The 20,996-nt window shown below is 39.9% G+C and overlaps 1 protein-coding gene across 2 annotated transcripts in view; it reads left to right on the top strand.

Moving 5' to 3' along the window:
* The window catches only part of BASP1 (brain abundant membrane attached signal protein 1), a 52,660-nt gene extending 43,346 nt beyond the window's left edge, over nt 1-9,314 (top strand). For both annotated transcript variants that reach the window (XM_053592845.1, XM_053592854.1), the window contains exon 2: nt 7,695-9,314. In XM_053592845.1, the coding sequence (XP_053448820.1) occupies nt 7,704-8,396 (693 nt within the window). In that variant the 5' untranslated portion in view covers nt 7,695-7,703 and the 3' untranslated portion in view covers nt 8,397-9,314. The remainder of the gene's footprint in view (nt 1-7,694) is intronic.
* The last annotated feature ends 11,682 nt before the right edge of the window (nt 9,315-20,996 follow it).

Here is a 20,996-nt window from a genome sequence, read left to right as displayed (position 1 = left end):
TGGCCTTTTTTGCTTTCAGTATATATGCAGCAGTGGGATTGCTCTATCAAAGGGTAGGTCTACTTTAAGTTCTTTGAGGTTCTAAACTCCATGCAGTTTTCCATAGAGGTTATACTAGTTAGCAGTCCCACTAGAAAAGGAAACTTATTTTAAGTTAGCTCTCAGAGCCGGTAGTTGTTTTATGTTGCTGTTTTTCTATTTGATTTAGAAGTCACTGACTTTTTTTGTTTTTAGAAGTGTTATATGGCTATATTGTATTCGAAATGTGGACTGGAGAAATTATCCCACCCTGGGGTCTGGTAGCCAGCAATCATTTCCATACAACACTAAACTGAATGTCATGTCAGTTTGGGAGAACTGTGATTAGCCCCTCTCAGATGAACTTAAACTGTACTGGAAAACATTTTAGTATCTGTAGGTTGATACTGCTTTCCCTTGCATAAAAGGGAAGATGGTTTGGTTATTTTCAGGGAGCACCTTTGAGACTGGGCATTAGGGAGATCTTGCTGGGCAGGACCACCAATGGTTGAAACAAAGCAGAGAGAGGGAAGGAGGGAGAGGGGTGGGGCCTCGGTGTGTGCCACACCTTCTGGGGGCAAGACATGATTGCAAGAGGGACTTTACCTAACAAATGCAATCAGTGTAACCTGGCTTATTGTACCCTCAATGAATCCCCAACAATAAAAAAAGGAAAAAGAAAAAAAGAAACATGACCCATCAGAGTCAGGTGAAGGAGAAACGATGGATGGAGTGTCTTTCACAACCAAAACACTTGTGCAATAGTTCTGCCTGAGTGAAGCTAATGAAACCTGTTTTTTTTTCCTGACAGTTATGATTCTATCTGAGATGTCTTCAGTGGGCAGCTCCTTCCTGCCTCATGACTTAAACAACTGTTACCTTATTCTGAAAATATTTTTAAATGTAACTGAAAACATGACAAAAATGCTGTTCTTTGATAAATACTGTATTTGGATGTTGTTTTGCAGATTTTTATTTCTAAGTTGTTAAAAAATTATTTTCCATTTCTAATTTTTAACGAGCTTCACATGTTGAAATTACGTACCTTCAATGACAGTAATGTATCAGCTGCTAGCAGGTAGGAGTATAGTTAGAACTTTATCAATAAGACAACATCTTTAGGCAGGAAGTGGTGGATCCCACCTGTAAGCCTAGCATTTTGAGAGGCTAAGGTGGGGTTGGAGATAATACCACATTTTTCTCATGGGTAGCATTTTATTTAGTGCCATAAACATTCTTAAAATTATTACCTCCTCCCTTCTTCTCCTGAAAGACAATTAACTTTAACTCTTTGTACAAATTAGGAACTTTGAGACCCAGGCAGGACGTGACTTGCTCAGAGTCTTATAGCAAATTATTGACAGTGGCGACCAGCCGAGAGCATGCTTGCCCTCTGTTTGCCATTTTTAGCAAACTTTGTATTCAGTACTAGGTGGCTTGTTCTTGACACAAGTCTGAAAGAAAATATTTTATAAGTTTTTAAATTTTTTCCAATATGGCTTTTTGTCATCTACTCTTCCACGTTTATTTTCTCCAGTGGAAAACCTGAATTTTATTTCAGTGGGCTATGCTGATAGAGTGGTTTATTTTGAAGTAAGAAAACAATTAAGGTGCATGTTGGGGAAGTTCTGGGAGAGCTGACCATAGCAGCAGCCAAATCATGTTACAGTTTTGTGAGGATTGTGGTGTTTAAGGAGATTCTGTGATTATAAAGTACGTACAGTGGTGATTCTGGCGCAGTACATCCTATGGATTGTGTTACAAAATCAGCACAACTTAGATGATTTGAGGGGGTAGGGAACATCTCCTGTGCTCCCAGGTAGGCTTCCTGGAGTGAGAGGAGCAAACAGTTGGAAAATTTTGTAGAGGAGACTGTTTCTGGCTATTAAGGAGTATCTTGGTTATAACGTAGCATTTACAATGATTTCTTGCCTTTAATCTCCCAAAGAAATTTTCATACAAAATTTTAACTCTCCACAGTAAGAAAGCAATTTGCTTTTTTGAAAATTTGCTAAACACAGGGTCACAACTTTTATTTTATTCCCCTGCTATGAAGTTGAACATCAGCTTATAAAGGGATTTTCTTCTTCTGTAAGAAAGGAACTAATTGTTGGCTGAGAGACCGGAGGGAATACTTGTAATATTTGCCTTGGATGAAGAATTAAAAACAAGTTGTCAACCATTTTTTACTGTATGCCATTGTTTCTGAGGACCCCACTCCCACCCCCCGCAAATGATCTTACCTAACTAGGAAGATGCTCTTTTATACGCCTTCCTAGGAATGAAAAAGTTAGAGAAACACTGTTTCCGAAGTTTCATGGAGGATCATAGATGCACACTCATTTATTAGGAAAAATAATTTGCTACCAAGAAACAAAATACTTGTGTAATCTAAGCTAATAATAGTTTTATTTTCCTGCTCACCAGCCTAGTTGCTTTGATCAGCTAACAGTGTAGAGAATGGTACTTTCTCTCCCCTGTTCACCAAAAAAATAGAACTCCTAACACATTTTTTTTCTGGAATGTCCATTTATAGCCAAGTGGGATTAATTAGATAGAGGCTTGGTTTTATAAGGGCGGGGGGAGGCGGTGGATATGGAATTAATCACAAGACATTTGGGGGGGGATCTTAAATATGTAAGTTAGTAAAAATGTTAGAAAAAATGTATCTGTGGAAAATGCCCCCCCCCCCCCCAAAGCATTTGACAAAGTTAGCTTCCCTCATAAATGTCTTATGTTTAGTTTGTTAGGCAAGGTAAGGCATAGATCAGGCTTTTTACCTTTTACACACAAAATTTAGTGCAGTAAATGAATTTTAACTCATTTTAAGAATTTGGATTCTTTGGCCAGGTGCTGTGATTCCCACCTATAAATCCTTACTTTGGGAGGCTGAGGCAGTAGACTGTGTGAGCTTAGGAGTTTGAGATCAGCCTGAGCAAGAGTGAGACCTTATCTCTACTAAAATTAGAAAAAATGGGCATGGTGGTGGGCACCTGTAGTTCCAGCTACTTGGGAGGCTGAGGTAAGAGAATCACTTAAGCAATCACTTAAGCCCAAGAGTTTGAGGTTGCTGTGAGCTGTGACCCCATAGCACTCTACCGAGGGTGGCATAGTGATTCTCTATCTCAAAAAAATAAAATAAAATAAAAAAACAGAATTATCTAAGAATTGTAATGTTAAATTATGGGAAAAGAAACTAACATTTATTGCAGGCTGGCGACATGTCAAATTATTGATGCTTCACATTAAATTCCCATGATAGTGACATTTTTTATTTTGTAAGAAATGGTGGCACAGGGTGAAATTAACTTGCCTCAGAATACAGGGCAGTGTGCTATGGAGGTGGGACCTATCCCAGCATCTTATCAGTCTTCTGTGATCCAGTGTGCAAGGTCTTGAAATAATTCTTGTCCAACATTTACCAGATTAAATTCAGTAAAATTCCATTTTCTGCTGCTGCTTATGGTTATTTTCTATCTCAATTTCAAGACATAAATCTATATTTTGGACACAGAATTTTCTTGAGAATTTAAAGGACAGCTCCCGAATTTGCTTTCCTTTGAGATGTCGTATCTAAGAGACCAGCTTCAGTATTTGGGGAGCATGTAAACACATGGTGCTTAGGTCAATGAACAGAGCACTGGTTTGAGTTTTCTGGCTGGGCTGCTTAATGCCTGGTGAATGCCCTAACTGTGGAGAAATGCCCTTTCAGTAGAGTCCTGGTTTAGGTTTAAGTGATGCCCCAATTTTTTTTTTTTAGCTGCCTTTTTTTTTTTCTTAACTTAGAAGTTCCAATTTCTAACTTTCTTCACCAAATGATTTCTTTCAAAATTAGAAGTAACAAATAAGGGAAATCATTAAACTGTATGTCCAATGCTCTCTTTTGATACAAAACAGGCAAATAGGAAGATGAAAAGTTGAGAAGCGTAGAGTACCTGAAATACCGACTTTCTTCCTAGTTCTTTCAACATCTTAAATTCTGAGCCAGCTCAGGTGGCATCAGCCTGAATTACCCAGAGTGGGTAATGTTCCTTTTTGCCTCCTCAATGGTACCTTCTGGCTGTACTGAATTTTGTTGGACTTGCCCTTTTTCTCATAGTACTGGAGGAACTCCCTTCACTAGTAAAAGGAGATGTTCATGGCACACTACATTGCACTGTTGAGAAGATTAAATAATTTGTGTAATATGGTTGGGATTAGGACCGTGGCTGACACCTAGGAAACAGTTGCGAGACTTTAGATTGTAATTTTAATATACCCCTGGGCACTGGCAAGTTCTTCACCCATACTGTCTTAGAGCATAATCAGGGGCATCTGCTTTTCCAGGGTTTCTAGAGGATTCTATAAGCCTTCCTCTGGCACCTCACTCTTAACTAGCACAGGTAAATTGCCAGAAGTGAGGGGGCATTTATTAGTCTTGGGTTTGAAAACAGGCACGTTTTCTTCCTTACAAACTTGATTACGTATGTTCATTTTGACCCAGAAATGAATCACAGCTGGGTTTAAAAGAAAGAATAGAATGTGGCCTTAACTGTGTTTCAGAAAACCAGTTTTAGTAACTCAGATTTTAGGTTTGCAAACCAACAAGACTTTCAACCTCCGGGGATTGCTGTATAGAGTTTCATGGTGTGGGTGTCAGGAAGCGGCACCCCATGTTACACTTACGAAAAGTGCACTGCATTTACGCTTGTCTTAACCATCTGTAACTTCTAAGTTGGTGTATGGGTTTCTATTATCGAATTGAGGGACGGTCCTGAAGGCAGACCTGTCAGGTTTCCTGTTTCTTATTTAGCTTAACTGAATGTACCCACATGTATTTCCAAATGTCAGGTAGTTGATATAGACTGACTAAGAATTCAGTGAAAGGGTTCTAAACTACAATTTAAAATATTGGTCCAGTTTATTTCTTTACATCCCGATTGATTGCTTTGTAACTGCTTATAGGATAAAATGATATATTTCTTTATGCTATGTATATTTGTTTCTAGGTTTGAGGGAAAAATAATAGTTAAGTGAAATAGAACCCGTTAGAGGTCTGAAGTAGGTATTGACCAAAAGCCAATCCTTTTTTTAAAAACCCAGGTAAAAGAGATTCTTTCTTGGATAACAGGAACTATTACTTGAGAATAGCAGTAATATTTTAGGCATCTTTCAGTTTATTGCTTTTTTTTTTCTCCCCTAACTATTAAAGTCATTCCAGGCAGGAGATGAATTCAGAGTGGTAAGACACAGTCTTCACTGAAAAGTAGTTCCCTCCTACCCAATGCCTGACTTTTAAGTAACATCAATGTAGCTTATTTCACTATCACGAATTATGATCCCAAGGAGTGTAATGAATAAATAGCCAAATTTCTCTTGAAGATGAATTTTTTTTATTATTCAATCATAGCTGTGTACATTAATGCAATCATGGGGCACCATACACTGGTTTTATAGACCGTTTGACACATTTTCATCACACTGGTTAACAGCCTTCCTGGCATTTTTTTAGTTATTGTGTTAAGACATTTATATTCTACATTTAGTAAGTTTCACATGTACCCTTATAAGATGCATCATAGGTGTGATACCATTAATCACCCTCCCTCCGCCCATCCCCCCCCTCCCCTCCCCTCCCTCTACCTCTTCCCCCATTCTTAGGTTATAACTGGGTTATAGCTCTCATGTGAAAGCCATAAATTAGTTTCATAGTAGGGCTGAGTACATTGGATACTTTTTCTTCCATTCTTGAGATACTTTACTAAGAAGAATATGTTCCAGCTCCATCCATGTAAACATGAAAGAGGTAAAGTCTCCATCTTTCTTTAAGGCTGCATAATATTCCATGGTGTACATATACCACAATTTATTAATCCATTCGTGGGCTTTTTCTATGATCTAGCAATTATGAATTGGGCTGCAATACACATTCTGGCACAAATATCTTTGTTATAATGTGATTTTTGTTCTTCTGAGTATATACCTAGTAGAGGAATTATAGGATTGAATGGCAGGTCTAGTTTTAGATCTCTAAGTGTTCTCCAAACATTGTAGATGAATATTTTTAAAAGAACAAAAACAAGAAGGCTGCTGAAGGAGTGCTTGACAATTCTGCCAGTGGCCCCCACCCTGGCCAGAACCAGAACCACCACTGGGGCCCAGGGCAAGGCTCTCTCTCTTTTCTGTACTTCCATATTTGTAGGGACTATCCAGGATAATGGAATGTGATTTCTTTCGTCAGGAAAAAGTAACCAATTTCCTTTATAAGAGTAGCATTTCAGTGTATCCGCACTGATAAATGATGCCATAAAAATGCACTTGAAGATTAAAAAAAAGAAGAAGAAAAAACAACCAGAATCTACTTGGCCCTAGCCATGGTTCTGGATGAAATTTCTTATCTAGATTAATGCTTGAGTACCAGAGGAGAAGAATTCAGGATTCAAAGACAATCAGAGCTCCTCATCCCTTTGAAGTAGCATCCTCAAGACAGTTGGAAACTTAACTTTGAGTGAAAAATGCTGTTAATGACCACTAAGCTTGCACGTATAGTTTGAATTTTAATCAGCAAATTGGTAATGAAGAACAATTTTGTATTTCTATAGAACTTTTTTTTTTTGAGACAGAGTCTCACTCTGTTGTCCTGGGTAGAGTGCTATGGCAACATAGCTCACAGCAACCTCAAACTCTTGGGCTTGAGCAATCTTCTTGCCTCAGCCTTCCAAGCAGCTGGGACTACAGATTCCTGCCATCATGCCCAGCTAGTTCTTCTATTTTTAGTAGAGACCGGGTCTCACTCTTGCTCAGACTGGTCTAGAACGCCTGAGCTCAAGGGATCCACTGCCTCAGCCTCCCAGAGTGCTAGGATCACAGCTGGGAGCTACCTCTCCCGGACTTCTGGAACTTTTTTGAAAGTGAAAAAGACCTTGAAAGGAAGTCAGACACAAAACTAGTGAACTAAAAATAGTTGGAGACACTATACTTTATGTAACTGCTCCCACTGGGTAACCGGTAGACTGAACCCTTCTTGTCTTGTCTTTGAAGATGTGTTTGCGTCTGTAAAACTGACATAGGAATAGTCGTTTTAAAATGAGTTTGTAGTTTGGATTTCTTAAAAGAAATTTGTGATTGGTGCTTTATTGTAGTTTGCATTTTTTCCAGAAAGCATTTTAAAATTAAGAAGACTTGTACCAGCTATAGCATAGATCTAAAATGGCTGTTCTGCCATTTTGCACACAAGTGTTGGATATTGGATACAGGCAGACCTGGGAAGGCAGATAAGGAATAAACAGGGCTCCACGTCAGGGCGATCGACAAGCTTTGGGTCTAATCACCGATTTTTGGACTTAAGCTGCTTACTCCCTCAACTTGTGTAATTAGAAGCTCTCAACAGAGTTCCTTAATTTCTTTTGTCGTTTGTTTTTTTTCTTAACAATCTAAAAAAATTCCACGTGCCTGAGCTCCTAAATTTTCCTTGATTGCTTGATTTCTATGTTCAATTGTGTGATAATCGTATGACATAATGATTTAACTGTATATAAGGAAAATTCACCATGTTACCCCCTGGGGAGCTTGGGGGGTGGGGTGCCCAGTTCAGAAGAGTTTTGAACTCCTCACTTAAACTGAAGCCTCCCGGTTTCACTCCAGCTGAGCAATTAATTCCCTTCTCTGTTTTGTTTTTGTTCTGTGTTTGGTTACAGAACTCCAAGATGGGAGGCAAGCTGAGCAAGAAGAAGAAGGGCTACAATGTGAACGACGAGAAGGCCAAGGACAAAGACAAGAAGGCTGAAGGCGCGGGGACCGAAGAGGAGGGGACCCCCAAGGAGGGAGAGCCCCAGGCGGCCGCCGAGCCCGCCGAGGCCAAGGAGGGCAAGGAGAAGGCGGAGCAGGGCGCCCAGGACGGCGAGCGCAAGGCCGAAGAGCAGGAGGGCGCCAAGGACGCGGCCGCCGCCCCGGAGGAGGCCCCGAAGGCGGAGCCCGAGAAGGCGGAGGGCGCGGCCGAGGCCAAGGCCGAGCCGAAGGCGGCCGAGTCGGAGCCCGCGGCCTCCGGCCCCGCTGCCGGCGGCGAGGCCCCCAGAGCCGCCGCCGAGGCCGCCGCGGGCCCGGCCGAGAGCGCGGCGCCCGCCGCCGGGGACGGCGCGGGCAAGGAGGAAGGGGACCCCAAAAAGACTGAGGCTCCCGCAGCCCCTGGCGCCCAGGAGACGAAAAGTGACGGGGCCCCGGCTTCAGACTCAAAATGTAGCAGCACGGAGGCCGCCGCCTCCACCAAGGAGACCCCCGCAGCCACGGAAGCACCTAGTTCTACAACCAAGGCCCAGGCCCCTGCAGCCCCCGCAGAAGAGCCGAAGGCTGGCGAGGCCCCGGCAGCTAATTCTGATCAATCCGTAGCAGTGAAAGAGTGACAAGGACAGCCTATGGGAAAAATAATACCACTTAAAACAAAACAAAAAAAGATTTCTCTCTCTCTCTTTCTCTTCTCTCTCTGTCCTCTCTCCTCTCTCTCTGTCCTATACTAACTTGTTTCAAATTGGAAGTAATGATACGTATTGCCCAAGGAAAAAAAAGGATGTGTCCCATCAAGGGAGGGAGGGGGTGGGGAGAATCCAAATAGTATTTTTGTGGGGAAATATCTAATATACCTTCAGTCAACTTTACCAAGAAGTCCTGGATTTTAAAGATCAGTGTCTGAAAGTGCAGTACATCGTTTGTACCTGAACTGACTGCTGTTTCACGCGCTCCACCGCTAAGACCGAATAGCTTTTCTTCTTTGACCAGGGCAGTTGGGAGTGATGCGTTTGATTCTGCCCACAGGGCCTGTGCCAAGGCAATCAGATCTTTATGAAAGCAGTATTTTCTGTGTTTTCTTTTTAATTTACAGCCTTTCTTATTTTGATATTTTTTTAATGTTGTGGATGAATGCCAACTTTCAGACAGAGCCCACTTAGCTTGTCCACATGTATCCCGATGCCAATCCTCCATTCTTCCTCTCCAGATATTTTTGGGAGTAACAAACATTCTCTCATCCTACTTAGCCTACCTAGATTTCTCATGACGAGTTAATGCATGTCCGTGGTTGGGTGCACCTGTAGTTCTGTTTATTGGTCAGTGGAAATGAAAAAAAAAAAAAAAAAAAAAGTCTGCGTTCATCGCAGCTCCAGTTTCTCTTCCATTCTGTGTCACAGACACCAACACACCACTCATTGGAAAATGGAAAAAATAAAAATAAATAAAAAAACAAAAAAATGTACAATGGATGCATTGAAATTATATGTAATTGTATAAATGGTGCAACAGTAATAAAGTTAAACAATTAAAAAGAAGAGATGGAGACTGTTGGTTTTCTTTGTTATCTGCCCCCTGTCCCCTTAGTCACAACCTTATCAGAGAACAGAGCAGTGCAGTGAGCGTTTTCCTGAACATACAGTACAACCTCTGTAAGGTGACCATCCGGCATGTTACAAACTGCTCAGCAGAAGGAACTAGGCCTTCAGTTCCGATACATACATGTGGTGCTTGTCTGGTTTATGAAAATGAGGTCAACTATGGAGGTTCTACATTTACACAGAAGTGTAAAACAGGATCCTAAAATTCTTGTGAACATTATCTCCTTAAAAAAATAGCTGCATCAGTGTCAGGAAATTATCTCAGAAGCTAAACAGAAAACATAGATATACACCCTATTAAAATGTGGGTATAATTACTTAAAAATAACAAAGATTTTGAATAAAAATCATTAAAAGATAAGACACCGAATTGATTTTTTTTTTTTTTTTTTTTCAGACAGAGTCTCACTATGTTGCCTTTGGTAGAGTGCTGTGCAGTCACAGCTCAAAGCAACCTCAAACTCTTGGGCTTAAGCTATTCTCTTGCCTTGGCCTCCCAAGTAGCTGGGACTACAAGCACCGGCCACAACACCCAGCTATTTTTCTGTTGTAGTTGCCATTGTTGTTTGGCAGGCCTGGGCTGTGTTCAAACCTGCCAGCCCCAGTGTTTGTGGCCGGTGCCCTAGCTGCTGAGCTACAGGCGCCGATCCAACAGAATTGATCTTAAAGGATGGGAAGATGTGTCTTACAGAAACATCCTGTGTATGTGAATTGTGAAACCACTGAGGGTCATTCTATTCCGTCACCCTTCATCGTAAAGCCAGGAAGGCGACCGGAGTGTGGTGAGACAGGAAGTGAAAAAGCAAGTATGGAAGTGGCCTTTATGGTGACTGGATGTCTGTCCTGTTTTTGCCACTAATGACTTATTTGGCTTTTAAGTCACTTCTAACTTCTCCAGATCTCCCTTGCTTTCGTACAAGAGGGCAGGGATGTTATGACCTCTAAGGCAAGGCAGCTTTGATTTGTGAATTCAGTAGGTTGTGTATACATCTGCTGACAGTGTATCTTATGAAGCCTAGGTATGCACCAACAGACGTAATGTCACCTCCACCTCCATCTCTTGATTTCTCTTTTAAAGCTAGCATAGTGACCAGCTGTGGGCTCAGGTACCATCCATGCTGCACATGTAGGAGGGGCTGGAGGATGGGTGGGAGCAGCGACTGTGGAATAGTCAGGCGTGGACATCAGTCCTGGGACCCGAGAGAGGACACAGTTGTCTCCTGCATCTTTTGGTAGATATTTGAGTATTTTCCAATTGAATATTGGAAATCAAGTCTCAAATATAAAAGACTTAAAAAAAAAAAAAACAAACTGAACCCTAGCCACCACAAAGACTTCTCATGCTTAAATCAGTTCAGTATCATTGTTTTGAAGGCAGTGGATTGGGTGGTCATTACACAGAGTAATAAATAATAATTTCGTACTTTAGAAAACTCTGACAATCTCTTATGGAATCTGTGAAGGTCAATGTAATGGAACTACTTCTCAAAGGAATGTTAGCAATACGGTAGACGCAGATGAACCTGGCTCCATTTTTACTAGTTACATTATACAAGGTCAAATTAAAAAGGAAAAAAATCCTCTCTAAGTATCTTCTAGTAGCATGTCATCTGACCCACACCTAAGATGTTACCAGTGGGTAATATTTGGGGAAGAAGAAATGGCGAAACTGAATATTAGGCAAATATTATACCTATTGGGTTCAATTCATGCTTATCACGTTTTTGCATTTTGAGTTCTTATTTCTATAAATTTGAAATAATAATTTCTGAAATAAATTTGAACTCTTCATGCTTGAAAGCACAGCATGCAAGAAATTTGCCAATACTTTATCCACCAAGCAACTGTTCTAGGTAAGAAAAACAGAAGGGGAATTTCCAAATTATTACGCATGTATGCTGGCATATATAAAATAGCTTTAGAGCCAGGTCATGGTGGTAAAGCATTAACAAGATTCAGTGAACCATGGAGGGTATTTATATAGTTGCTAATATTAAAAGCCATGCATTTCTTGCAGAAAAATGTGCTTGGTGCTGTTAGATATTCACTGTTTTCCCCCAGCTTCTCCTTTTAATTAAAAAAAAATTCACTAGGCTTTCTGGTGATTAGAATAATCAAATCAGCCTCCCAGATTAGCATTTATTACTATAAATTGCCACAGAGGAATAAATGAGGCTTAAGGAGACATTTTTCTTAGTTTATTTATACTTAGCGTTGGTTGGGTAGAATAGAAGAATTAAAATCTGAGCTATATGTATTTATTTTTCTCTTTTCTGACTCTGTTAGGTATTCAAGCAATTAAAGAGTATTAGAATGTTAAAAATGTGGTACCCCAAATCTGTAAATCAGAATTTTAGCCATAGTTCATGATATTGAATTTTACCATACTTAGAAAAAAAGCAGTTTGAAGTTGTATATTCAGCAGAAAATGTATGTGTGGGAGTAATTTGCTCAGCTGGGAAGAGAACAATGTTGGGGACCCATGTTAATTTTGGATCAACCTAGATTGTTCTCTCCTCATGAACGATTTATAATGAAGCAAAAGCAGTGGACTGAATTGTGCTGAACAGGCCGGTCAGAACTACTTGGGAACTTACCAGGTGTTTGCTTTCCTAACTCAGGGGTGCACATTTCTGTGGAAGATGAAGGGCTCCAGGGTGTCACATTTGCTGGGTGCTTTAGTGCCTAATGCAAGGAGGAAACGAAAAGAAATCCAGAGGCACTTGCCCAGGTTGACCAGGTCTGTCCCTCCACTGTGAATGTCCTGTCTGGTAGTTGATGCTGCCTCTGCACCATGGGCATGGACTCAATTCCCAGAGAGCTGGAGTGTGCCCTGCATCCCAGGCTAAGAAAAGGCCTTCAGCACACGCTAGGTCATTGAGGCCGAGATCTCATGGGCAAAACTAGCAAAGTCTTTGGCCATTCTTTTTTTTTTTTCCTTGGCATTTTTTGGTTTTATTTTCACCATGCTTTCTGAGATTGGAGAATCTAATTTTCTTTCTTTCTTTTTTTGGTTATTTATTCCTCTCTCTCTTTTTTTTTAAATTTCAGGTTAATGTGAGGGTACAAACAACCAAGTCACAATATTTGAATTTGTTAAGTAGAGTTTATCGACCATTCTTGGAAAAATCTCCTCTCTCAGTGGGGTGGAGACCTGGACCAGTGGAGAGTAAGGACTTGTTTGTCAACTCTGTGGTGCTGAGTAGATCTAGACCTTCTTTAGCGGCATAAATTATGTAAGTTGGGTAAATTATTAGTTTCCAGCATAGCCAAGAGTACTGCATTGCTACACAGAATCTGTGTTCATAAAGGATCCTGGAACTTTCTATTTTCATTAAATGAAACATCATGGTATAATGAAACATGGTATCCTCACTAAAACACACAACCTATCAGTTCACACCCATGGTTAGAGCTGGGGATCTGATGCTGTTCCTTTATAGATACAACTCTTTCAGCTAAGTTCCATTATGGCCAGGAAAAACCTATTTATAAAATTTACTATTGGGCGGCGCCTGTGGCTCAAAGGATTGGGGCGCAGGCCCCATATGCTAGAGGTGGTGGCTTCAAACCCAGCCCTGGCCAAAAACTGCAAAAAAATTAATAAATAATAAATAAAAACAAAAAAATTTACTATTTAACTTTTTGTCTCAGGGTTGATGGATTAAACTTCATCCTTTTAGTTTCTATTTTGTTTTTTGAGAGGGTAACAGTGCAGTTATTTTGAGCTTTATTTTAACTAATTTCCATAATCATGAAAACTGAGTGCTTGGAAGGTAATCTTAAAAATACACGAAATAGCAATACCACTAGTAGTTGTGAGATTAATCAGATGAGCTTTTATATACAGCCTTACCAAAGAAGGCACAATTTGCCTTATTTGTAACTGACACTGATTGGGCTGCCAACCAGTTAATATTTTAAATATTTAGCTCCAGGGCTGCTATTTGACCAGGGTATCACTTTTTTTGTTTTATGCTATCTGCAAATGGAAAGCACAAAATGCAATGTAGGGAGTTTTTTTTTTTCTAAATGAAGGTCTGTATCTTTGATTTTTAAAAAAGCTATTCTTTATCATGAGCCTATATGCTTTCCACATTTCTTTTTAGGGTGGGGGTAGGTTATATTTTTATTATTATAAGGTTCTTTTTTTTTTTAATTTCAGTTTAACGTGAGGGTACAAACAAAACTACTAGGCTACAGTGTTTGCACTTGTTAGGTAGAATCCCTCTTGTAGTGGTGTCCCACCCCCAAGAGGTGTGCCACATACACTTACACTGTGCCCATTAAGTGGGAGGGCACCAATCTCCCTTTCTCCTCTTCTCTCCCGCCTCCCTCGGTCCCCCTCCACCTTTTAAATGACAGAAATTTTATCAGTGTATGAAATCTCAAAGTCCAGGGAATCATTGGTTTACTACATTTCTCCAAACTTTTCTTAGTCTTCATATTAATAAGAACAAATTTCATTCTTTAGTTGTGTGCTTTCATTCACATACACATTTGAGAAAATTCCTAAAAAGTATTTTGAAAAAAATTTTGGAAAAAACTATGATCTGTAAGGAAAATACTTAGTGCAACTTTACACATTGAAGTAGAAAAACAAAAATATCCTATCTCTCTATCTCTTGTACACTGGACCTTCATATCCATTTTTCCAAGGCTGAAACATCACATTTATTCCTTATGATGTTATCTTTGAAGGTAGGTTTATATTTTCTCTGAGTTACCCTCCCAGTCCAGGACAATTCACCTTTAATATCATTTATTTATAAAGTAGTTGGCCTTATATAATAAAGTCAAGGTGTTAAAATGATAAATGGCAAAGTGATAGGTTAATAAACCCTGATATAGAATCATTCAGCTTGTATTGTCCAGGATTTATTTTTATTGTATTGTATTTTTTTGTGTGTGTGTTTTGCTCTATACCCTGGATAGAGTGCCCTGGGGTCATAGCTCAAAGCAACCTCCAACGATTGGGCTCAAGGGATCCTCTTGCCTCAGCCTTCCAAGTAGCCAAGACTAGAGGTGCTCATGGCAACACGTAGCTAGTTCCTTTCTTTTTTCTATTTTTAGTAGAGATGAGGTCTCTCTCTTGCTCAGCTCAAGCAATTCACCCCCCTTGGCCTCCCAGCGTGCTAGGATTACAGGCATGAGCCACCACGCCCAGCAGGCCAATACAGTTCAGAATTTAAAAGAGTCAAATGGTCTCAAACAAACAAACAAACAAAAAGCAACTGTTTAGGGGAATTATCAAATATAATTTTTACATACATATATATATATATTTTACTAATTCTGAAGCATAGATTTAGATAATGAAAACAAAACATTGTTAGGCCACAGGCTTCCTGAAGCCTTGGGTGTAGAATCTTATACTAAAACTTGAAAAGAAATCTATTTTATAAAACGTAATATATATATTCTGATAGATTTTCTTTTTAAAATGAAGTTAAAGACTGAGTTTCAAACACTAGAAATAAAGGCTCCTTACTGGCCACTTTAATATCCTTTGGCTTTTCAGGCTATGAATTTATTCAAGTAGAAAATTTGAATAGTCACCAGAGACTCTTGGCTTGTCACTGAATGAATTAATTTCTAGTGTTGGATTGTATTTAAGAGCCACACAACCAAAAAAGCCAGGCACATCACGTTATTACTCAAAGAAAAAAAGGCACTTATTTTACCTTGAAGAAAAGTGTTGACTTGTCATACACTTTCATTAACAAAAGGAGAAGGGAAGAAAAACTGAAAAAAAAAAAAAAAAAAAAGAAAAGAAAGAAAGAAATCCCCAACCTTCCTTCTAAAAACAAAGCAATTCTCTTAATGGAAGAGAAAGAGTACACATCAGTATTTTACTGACAGAAACAGCCTAGTTTTGAGTTTTGCCATGAAAAAAGGAGATGACACATCTAATTATAAGAGCCTTTTACACAGGTTTGGGAAATTTGATCTGACAGTTGAACCCCATTTAAAGAAATGACTAGAAGGTCCTTCAGCAGCAGTGAACAATTTCCATCCTACTCTGCCTTGGCACAGACGTCTAAGAATAGAACGAACCCCCAGCCGGAACCACCTACTGCAATGCACCCAAGTCTGACTAGTATGCAAATTCCCCAGAGGGTTTCTTTTTCCATTTTTTTTTTTTTTTTAAGCTGAGAATAATGGAGACTATATTTTTGCTTGCTATCTATTCAGTTGCCTCTTTCAGGAGGTGAAATTGCCTTGACATTCAGAGAAAATTGTACCTTTTCAAAACAAAACCACACACGCATACACACACACACACACACACAAAATAGTAAAAACAACAAAACCCAAACTAATACAATTAGAAGATAAACGAGAGTATTTCAAAAACGTTGCTTACATTTCTTATGGGAGTCAGAACTTCATTGTAACTTTTTGGTCTTTTATTTATTTCCTCTCTCTATATTCTGTTTGCTTGACATTTTGTCTTTTGCATCAAATTCCCTACTCCTACTTTTTGTTGTTGTTATCTAGTTATTTTCTATAGAGATAGTTTTCACTGTAAGAATTACTCGCTTATGATTTTGTAATAAAAGATTTCTATAGATTACGGCTCATAAAAAAGGGGGTATTATTTGTGCCATTTCTGTAATTTACATTTTTGCATGTAATTAATTAATGTAAAGCACAATGCCTGAAACCTAGCAAGAAACTCAAGACATAGCCCTATATCTTCCAGATCCAGACATCTAAACCCATCTGGTGCATTTTGCTCTGAATCCATAGTTCTTCTTTGAAAGCAGGGATTACATTAGAATTATTCCCTTTTTAAAAGGTCGCTCAGAGATAGACTCATGCCCACCCCAGCATTCTGTAAGTTTTTCCTTATGTGTTAGTCAAAGTTGTACAGCCTTAATTTAAGGCTGTTTCTACTTTAGTCCTAAGTGAACATGGCAGGGTTGTGGGGAATGATCAGACAGTTCTTCGGGAAAAAGAAAACAACAACGCTAAAGTACTTAAAGATACAAAAGCTACCCTTTAGCTGTCCCTTGTGGGACACCAGGCAATATCCACTCAGCATTTCACTACTTCAGCCTAGCATTTCACCTACTTCATTTAAGTATACACAGCAAAGCATAAAGCTTAGAAATAACTTTTTAAGTACCCATCTGGAAGAAATTAGATGCATATCTATGACATATATTTTCTGGTTTTTTGAGACAGAGTCCCACCATGTTCCCCCTCGGTAGAGTGCTGTGTCATCACAACTCACAGCAACCTCAAACTCTTGGGCTTAAGCAATTCTCTTGCCTCAGGCTCCCAAGTAGCTGGGACCACAGGTGCCATCCACGAATTTATCTTTGCTCTCTAAACAGCAGATCATTCCTGATCTCAGAGGGTCTGGTGACTTAGGAAGCCTTCATTCAACACTGAAGTTAATAATGTCACAATGGCCTTTCCCCTCAGGCTTTGTCTGCATTTCCCCCACTTAGGGTAAGAGTATCAGAAACATATTCCAGAACTTATGCTCTCCTAAATGATACTCTTCCAGAACTGAGGCCCCACCTAGATCTTTTCTGTCTTCTTCTGGATTAGGAGTCCTTGTCCTACGCCCATGGCCAGTGACAGCATCTCAGCTGTTGGCCAACACAGGTTCTCTAGTCCCGGCCAAGGCTGCCTACAGAATCTCTGAATGTCACCTGTTTCTAGACCCCCTGCTTCCCCATCACCTGTACAGATGATTCTGTGATTGACATTCCACCTTAAGCATCCAGACACTGGGACCCCTTGCTTTGGCTCGTCAGAATAAATTAAGTTCTCTGAGTTTTGCTGCAAGACTTGGCTGTATCTCTCTGAACTGGCAAAAGTCAGGGAGCTCTGAGGCTCCATATTTAAGGGTATTTGTTTGTGGTCCCACCTCCTCCAGTCTGATCTTTCCATCTCAGTGAATCCCACTCTGCCCGACGACATCCTGAGATGAGACCTGGGCTCCAGGAAGGTGGATGGTCCTGGTGCTTCTGGGGTTCGATGATTCTGTCATCCAGAGAAAGAGCCATGTCCTAAAATTTTGAGATGAAGATATTATAGGACGTTTTGGGAAAGATTTCTTTGCCTGATTTTTGGACAGGCTCTCAGAATCTTGAGCCCTTACCTCTGTGAGACATAAAGCTTGTCTTCTTCACGTACCATTAAACATTTCTAGAAATGATTACACAGCACACGTGTTTGATCATCCGCTATGTTCACTGTCAGGAAAAATAGAGGTTTGTGAAATAGAAGTTTAATCATGGAACTATCATTGGGCGTTGACAGCTCATCTTACAAAAATATTTGTTTTTAGATACTTTAAGATACTGTTAGTTTCTTTAAAAAAATTATGGCCATCTTTGTAACTCTCAGGCAGAAATTTTTCCCTCACCAATAGGGTGAAGAGGTAATTAAAATATCATCTTTGCTGTGACACTGCTGTGTAATATCCCATTTTGCCAGCGCCTTTTGCTGCGGAACAATTGGGATGGGAAAAATCAATCTGAAGACACATTTATGTTGAACTGTGAATATTTGGTGATTCCCACAACTTTTCTGCTCGTGCCATTTAAGGCAGTGTCAGCACAGGATGAGAGAGAGAGATTGATTTTTGGGAAATGGACATCCTCAAATCCTGCTGGTAGGATGACTGTCTTTTTTGCTTGATAATAAGGCCTATCCTAAAGACTCACCTCTTGTGTTTATACACATATTCCAGAGGTGGTAAACTGGCTTGAAGGTAAAATATAAAGTCTTGAAGAAAAGTCCAGAACTGTGTTTAAGAAAATGACCTGTGATGTTTCCTTTTGTGTGTCAACTTGACCACTCCAAAGGATACCCAGATAGCTGGTGAAACATTATTTCTAGGTTTGTCTGAGAGAATATTTCTGGAAGAGGTGGGCATTTGAACTGGTGAACTGAGTAAAGCAGACAGTCACCTTCATGTGCGTGGGCAGCACCCAATCTGGAAGTCCTGCCCAGAACTAAAAAGCAGAGGGGGGTGAACTCGGCTCTGTTTTAGCTCATGGTGTGCCCTCCAACATCCACGCTCCCGGATCTCAGGCCTTTGGATTTGGACTGAATTACATCACTTGCTTTTCTGTATCACCTGCCTTGCTGATGGCAGATCGTGGGACTTCTTGGCTTCTATAATTGTGTAGCCAATTTGTATAATAACTTTCTGTGTTATGTATATATATTTATTAATATGTCTGTATAGGTGCATATATATATATACATATATAGTCATGTGTCCCTTAATGACGAAAAGACTTTCTGAAAAATGCATCCCAGCCATTTTATTCTTGTGCAAACATCATAGTGTATATTTACACACACCTAGATGCTATATATTTTGTGTATATATATTTTTAATTTATCCAGATGTTTTTATTTTTTTAAGTATTTTTCTCCTGGAAAGCCAAATGTCCCAGCACCATTACTAAATACCAATCACTTCCCCTGCTTGATTTACAGTGCGGTACCGACTGACACATATCAGGGTTCTATCATGCTCCAATATAACCTCATGGAATCCCCAGTGTATAGGCAGTCAGTCATTGACCAGTACGTTGTTATGTGGTGTGTGAATGCATGTATACATCCTATGGCGTGTGTGCATAGATGTAATAGAATATGTGTGTGTGTGTGTGTATGTGTATCTGATTGGTTTTCTGTTCTCAGAGGAGCTTTGATACAGAACTACATACCGTATTTTAATATTTCAAAGTCCTCACAATAAACTCCCTCATTAGGTAAAAAGTGATGATTTCTCGCCCCTGCTCATGGGTGCCAGGTAAGCAGGTGGTACAGTGGTTGAAAACAGACTTGGGGGGTCACTCACCGAATTTGAAGTCACTCACCATTGATGATTGTGACTGAGTCACTTACCCTCAGCCACATCTGTAAAATGGTAATAGTACAAACCCTATGGGACTCTTGTGAGGACAAATAGGGTTAATTGTGCCAGGCCCTTGGTAAGTAATGCTTACATTTTTGCTATTTATTTATTTAGCTATATGGAAATCTCAATTTCAAATGGATATTTGGCAGGATCCAAATGCTTTTATGTTGCTATTTTCTAGTACCCTGACTTTCCCTGGATTTACGGCTAGCGTCTTAGTTTAAATCTGGCTTAAATCTATTTCTGTTCTTGATCGAATATTCATTTTATTCAAAAGTAATCTTTCTCTTGCTTGAATCACTGCAGGGGGCACTACGCATAAACATGCTTGGTGCACCCTTAGCAAGCAAGATGAGAACAACGGTGGGCATACTTTCTGACTCAATAATCTCCTGGATTTTCCTAGACCAATGCCGAATTTCCCCCCTTATACTTATGTTCAAGATAGCTACGTTCTTCAGAATAAGACAGATGCTACCAAATTACTGCTTTGAGAAATTGTGCTTTTGCATTTCATAAATTCTATTTGCTACTTTCACTGGCAAATATCATAATTTAGAACAAAAGACTACTTTTTGGGCTGGAGTTCCCTGCCTGTTTGTCTAGCTAATCAGACCTATGAATTGGCAGCATTTCTGGGGAGGTGCTAATACGGTTTGGGAAGGGCTGTTACTATGTATTTATAGATAATGGGTCCAATCAAATTAGGGCATAGTTGATACCGCCATATTTACTAGAGATAGCAGGCAGGAGGAGAAACAGGACCAAGACAGGGCAGAGTCAGAACTGTACTTTAGATTCAGTTTATATGTGGGCAGGCAAGTGACAGTGGAGGGCACATCTGTGTATGTATGTTTGCACGGGTAGGTATGTGCACAGAAGTAGGTAGAAAGCTAATGAACACACAGAAGGCTTGCACGGTTACCGTGAGAAGCCAGAAGTCATGTCAAAGGATTGATCAACCACAAAACACAGGAAGAGGGGACCTTGCTGGCACCCCTCTCTTCCCTGGCCTTCTGCATTGGCAAAGTCTAAAAACTCTTGCAATGCTAACGGTAGTTTGTGGAAGAACCTATTTACATTTTTTCCCACAAAACAGAGTAGAACTAAGAATATGAATAGGATTGCACCTTCTGAAGTTGTTTTTTTTTCTTTCTTTTTTTTTTTGCAGTTTTTTTTTTTGGCCAGGGCTGGGTTTGAACCTGCCACCTCTGGCATATGGGCTGGCACCCTACTCCTTTGAGCCACAGGCACCACCCACTCAAGTTGTTTTTATTATAAAGTGGCCCAGTGTTTAAGGAAAATACATGGGTTACCTTGGCTCACTCATACGATGGGGAAGCCTCCTTGGTAAGTAGACATTTGGAGTTCATTGTAAAGTTATGCTGAAGAACTTTGTTAGCTACAGCCACGCACTTTTCCAGCAGCAAAATTTAGTTTTTTGTTTTAAAGAAATACAAAAAAATACAAATAATTGTTTAAGTTACGAGTGAACTATGGTAAGTTATTTTGTGAAGACTGGGCATGCCTCAGCTCTGCTTCTTAATCTTGGGGACAGGCTGGGGGTGGGGTCAGGCTTCTGGAAACTCATGATATGTGAACCCGAAACAAGCCAAAGAAAACCAGAAACAAAAAACAAAGAAAGTCCTGCCGTGAAGCTTTGGTGCTGCTCTCCAGAAGTGTCAGTTGCTCACTTAGACAACAGGCTGTAAATAAGTGTG

The sequence above is a fragment of the Nycticebus coucang genome, chromosome 1 (genome assembly GCF_027406575.1).
Source record: "Nycticebus coucang isolate mNycCou1 chromosome 1, mNycCou1.pri, whole genome shotgun sequence".
Taxonomy (NCBI): domain Eukaryota; kingdom Metazoa; phylum Chordata; class Mammalia; order Primates; family Lorisidae; genus Nycticebus; species Nycticebus coucang.
This window is presented reverse-complemented; position numbering and strand designations above follow the sequence as displayed.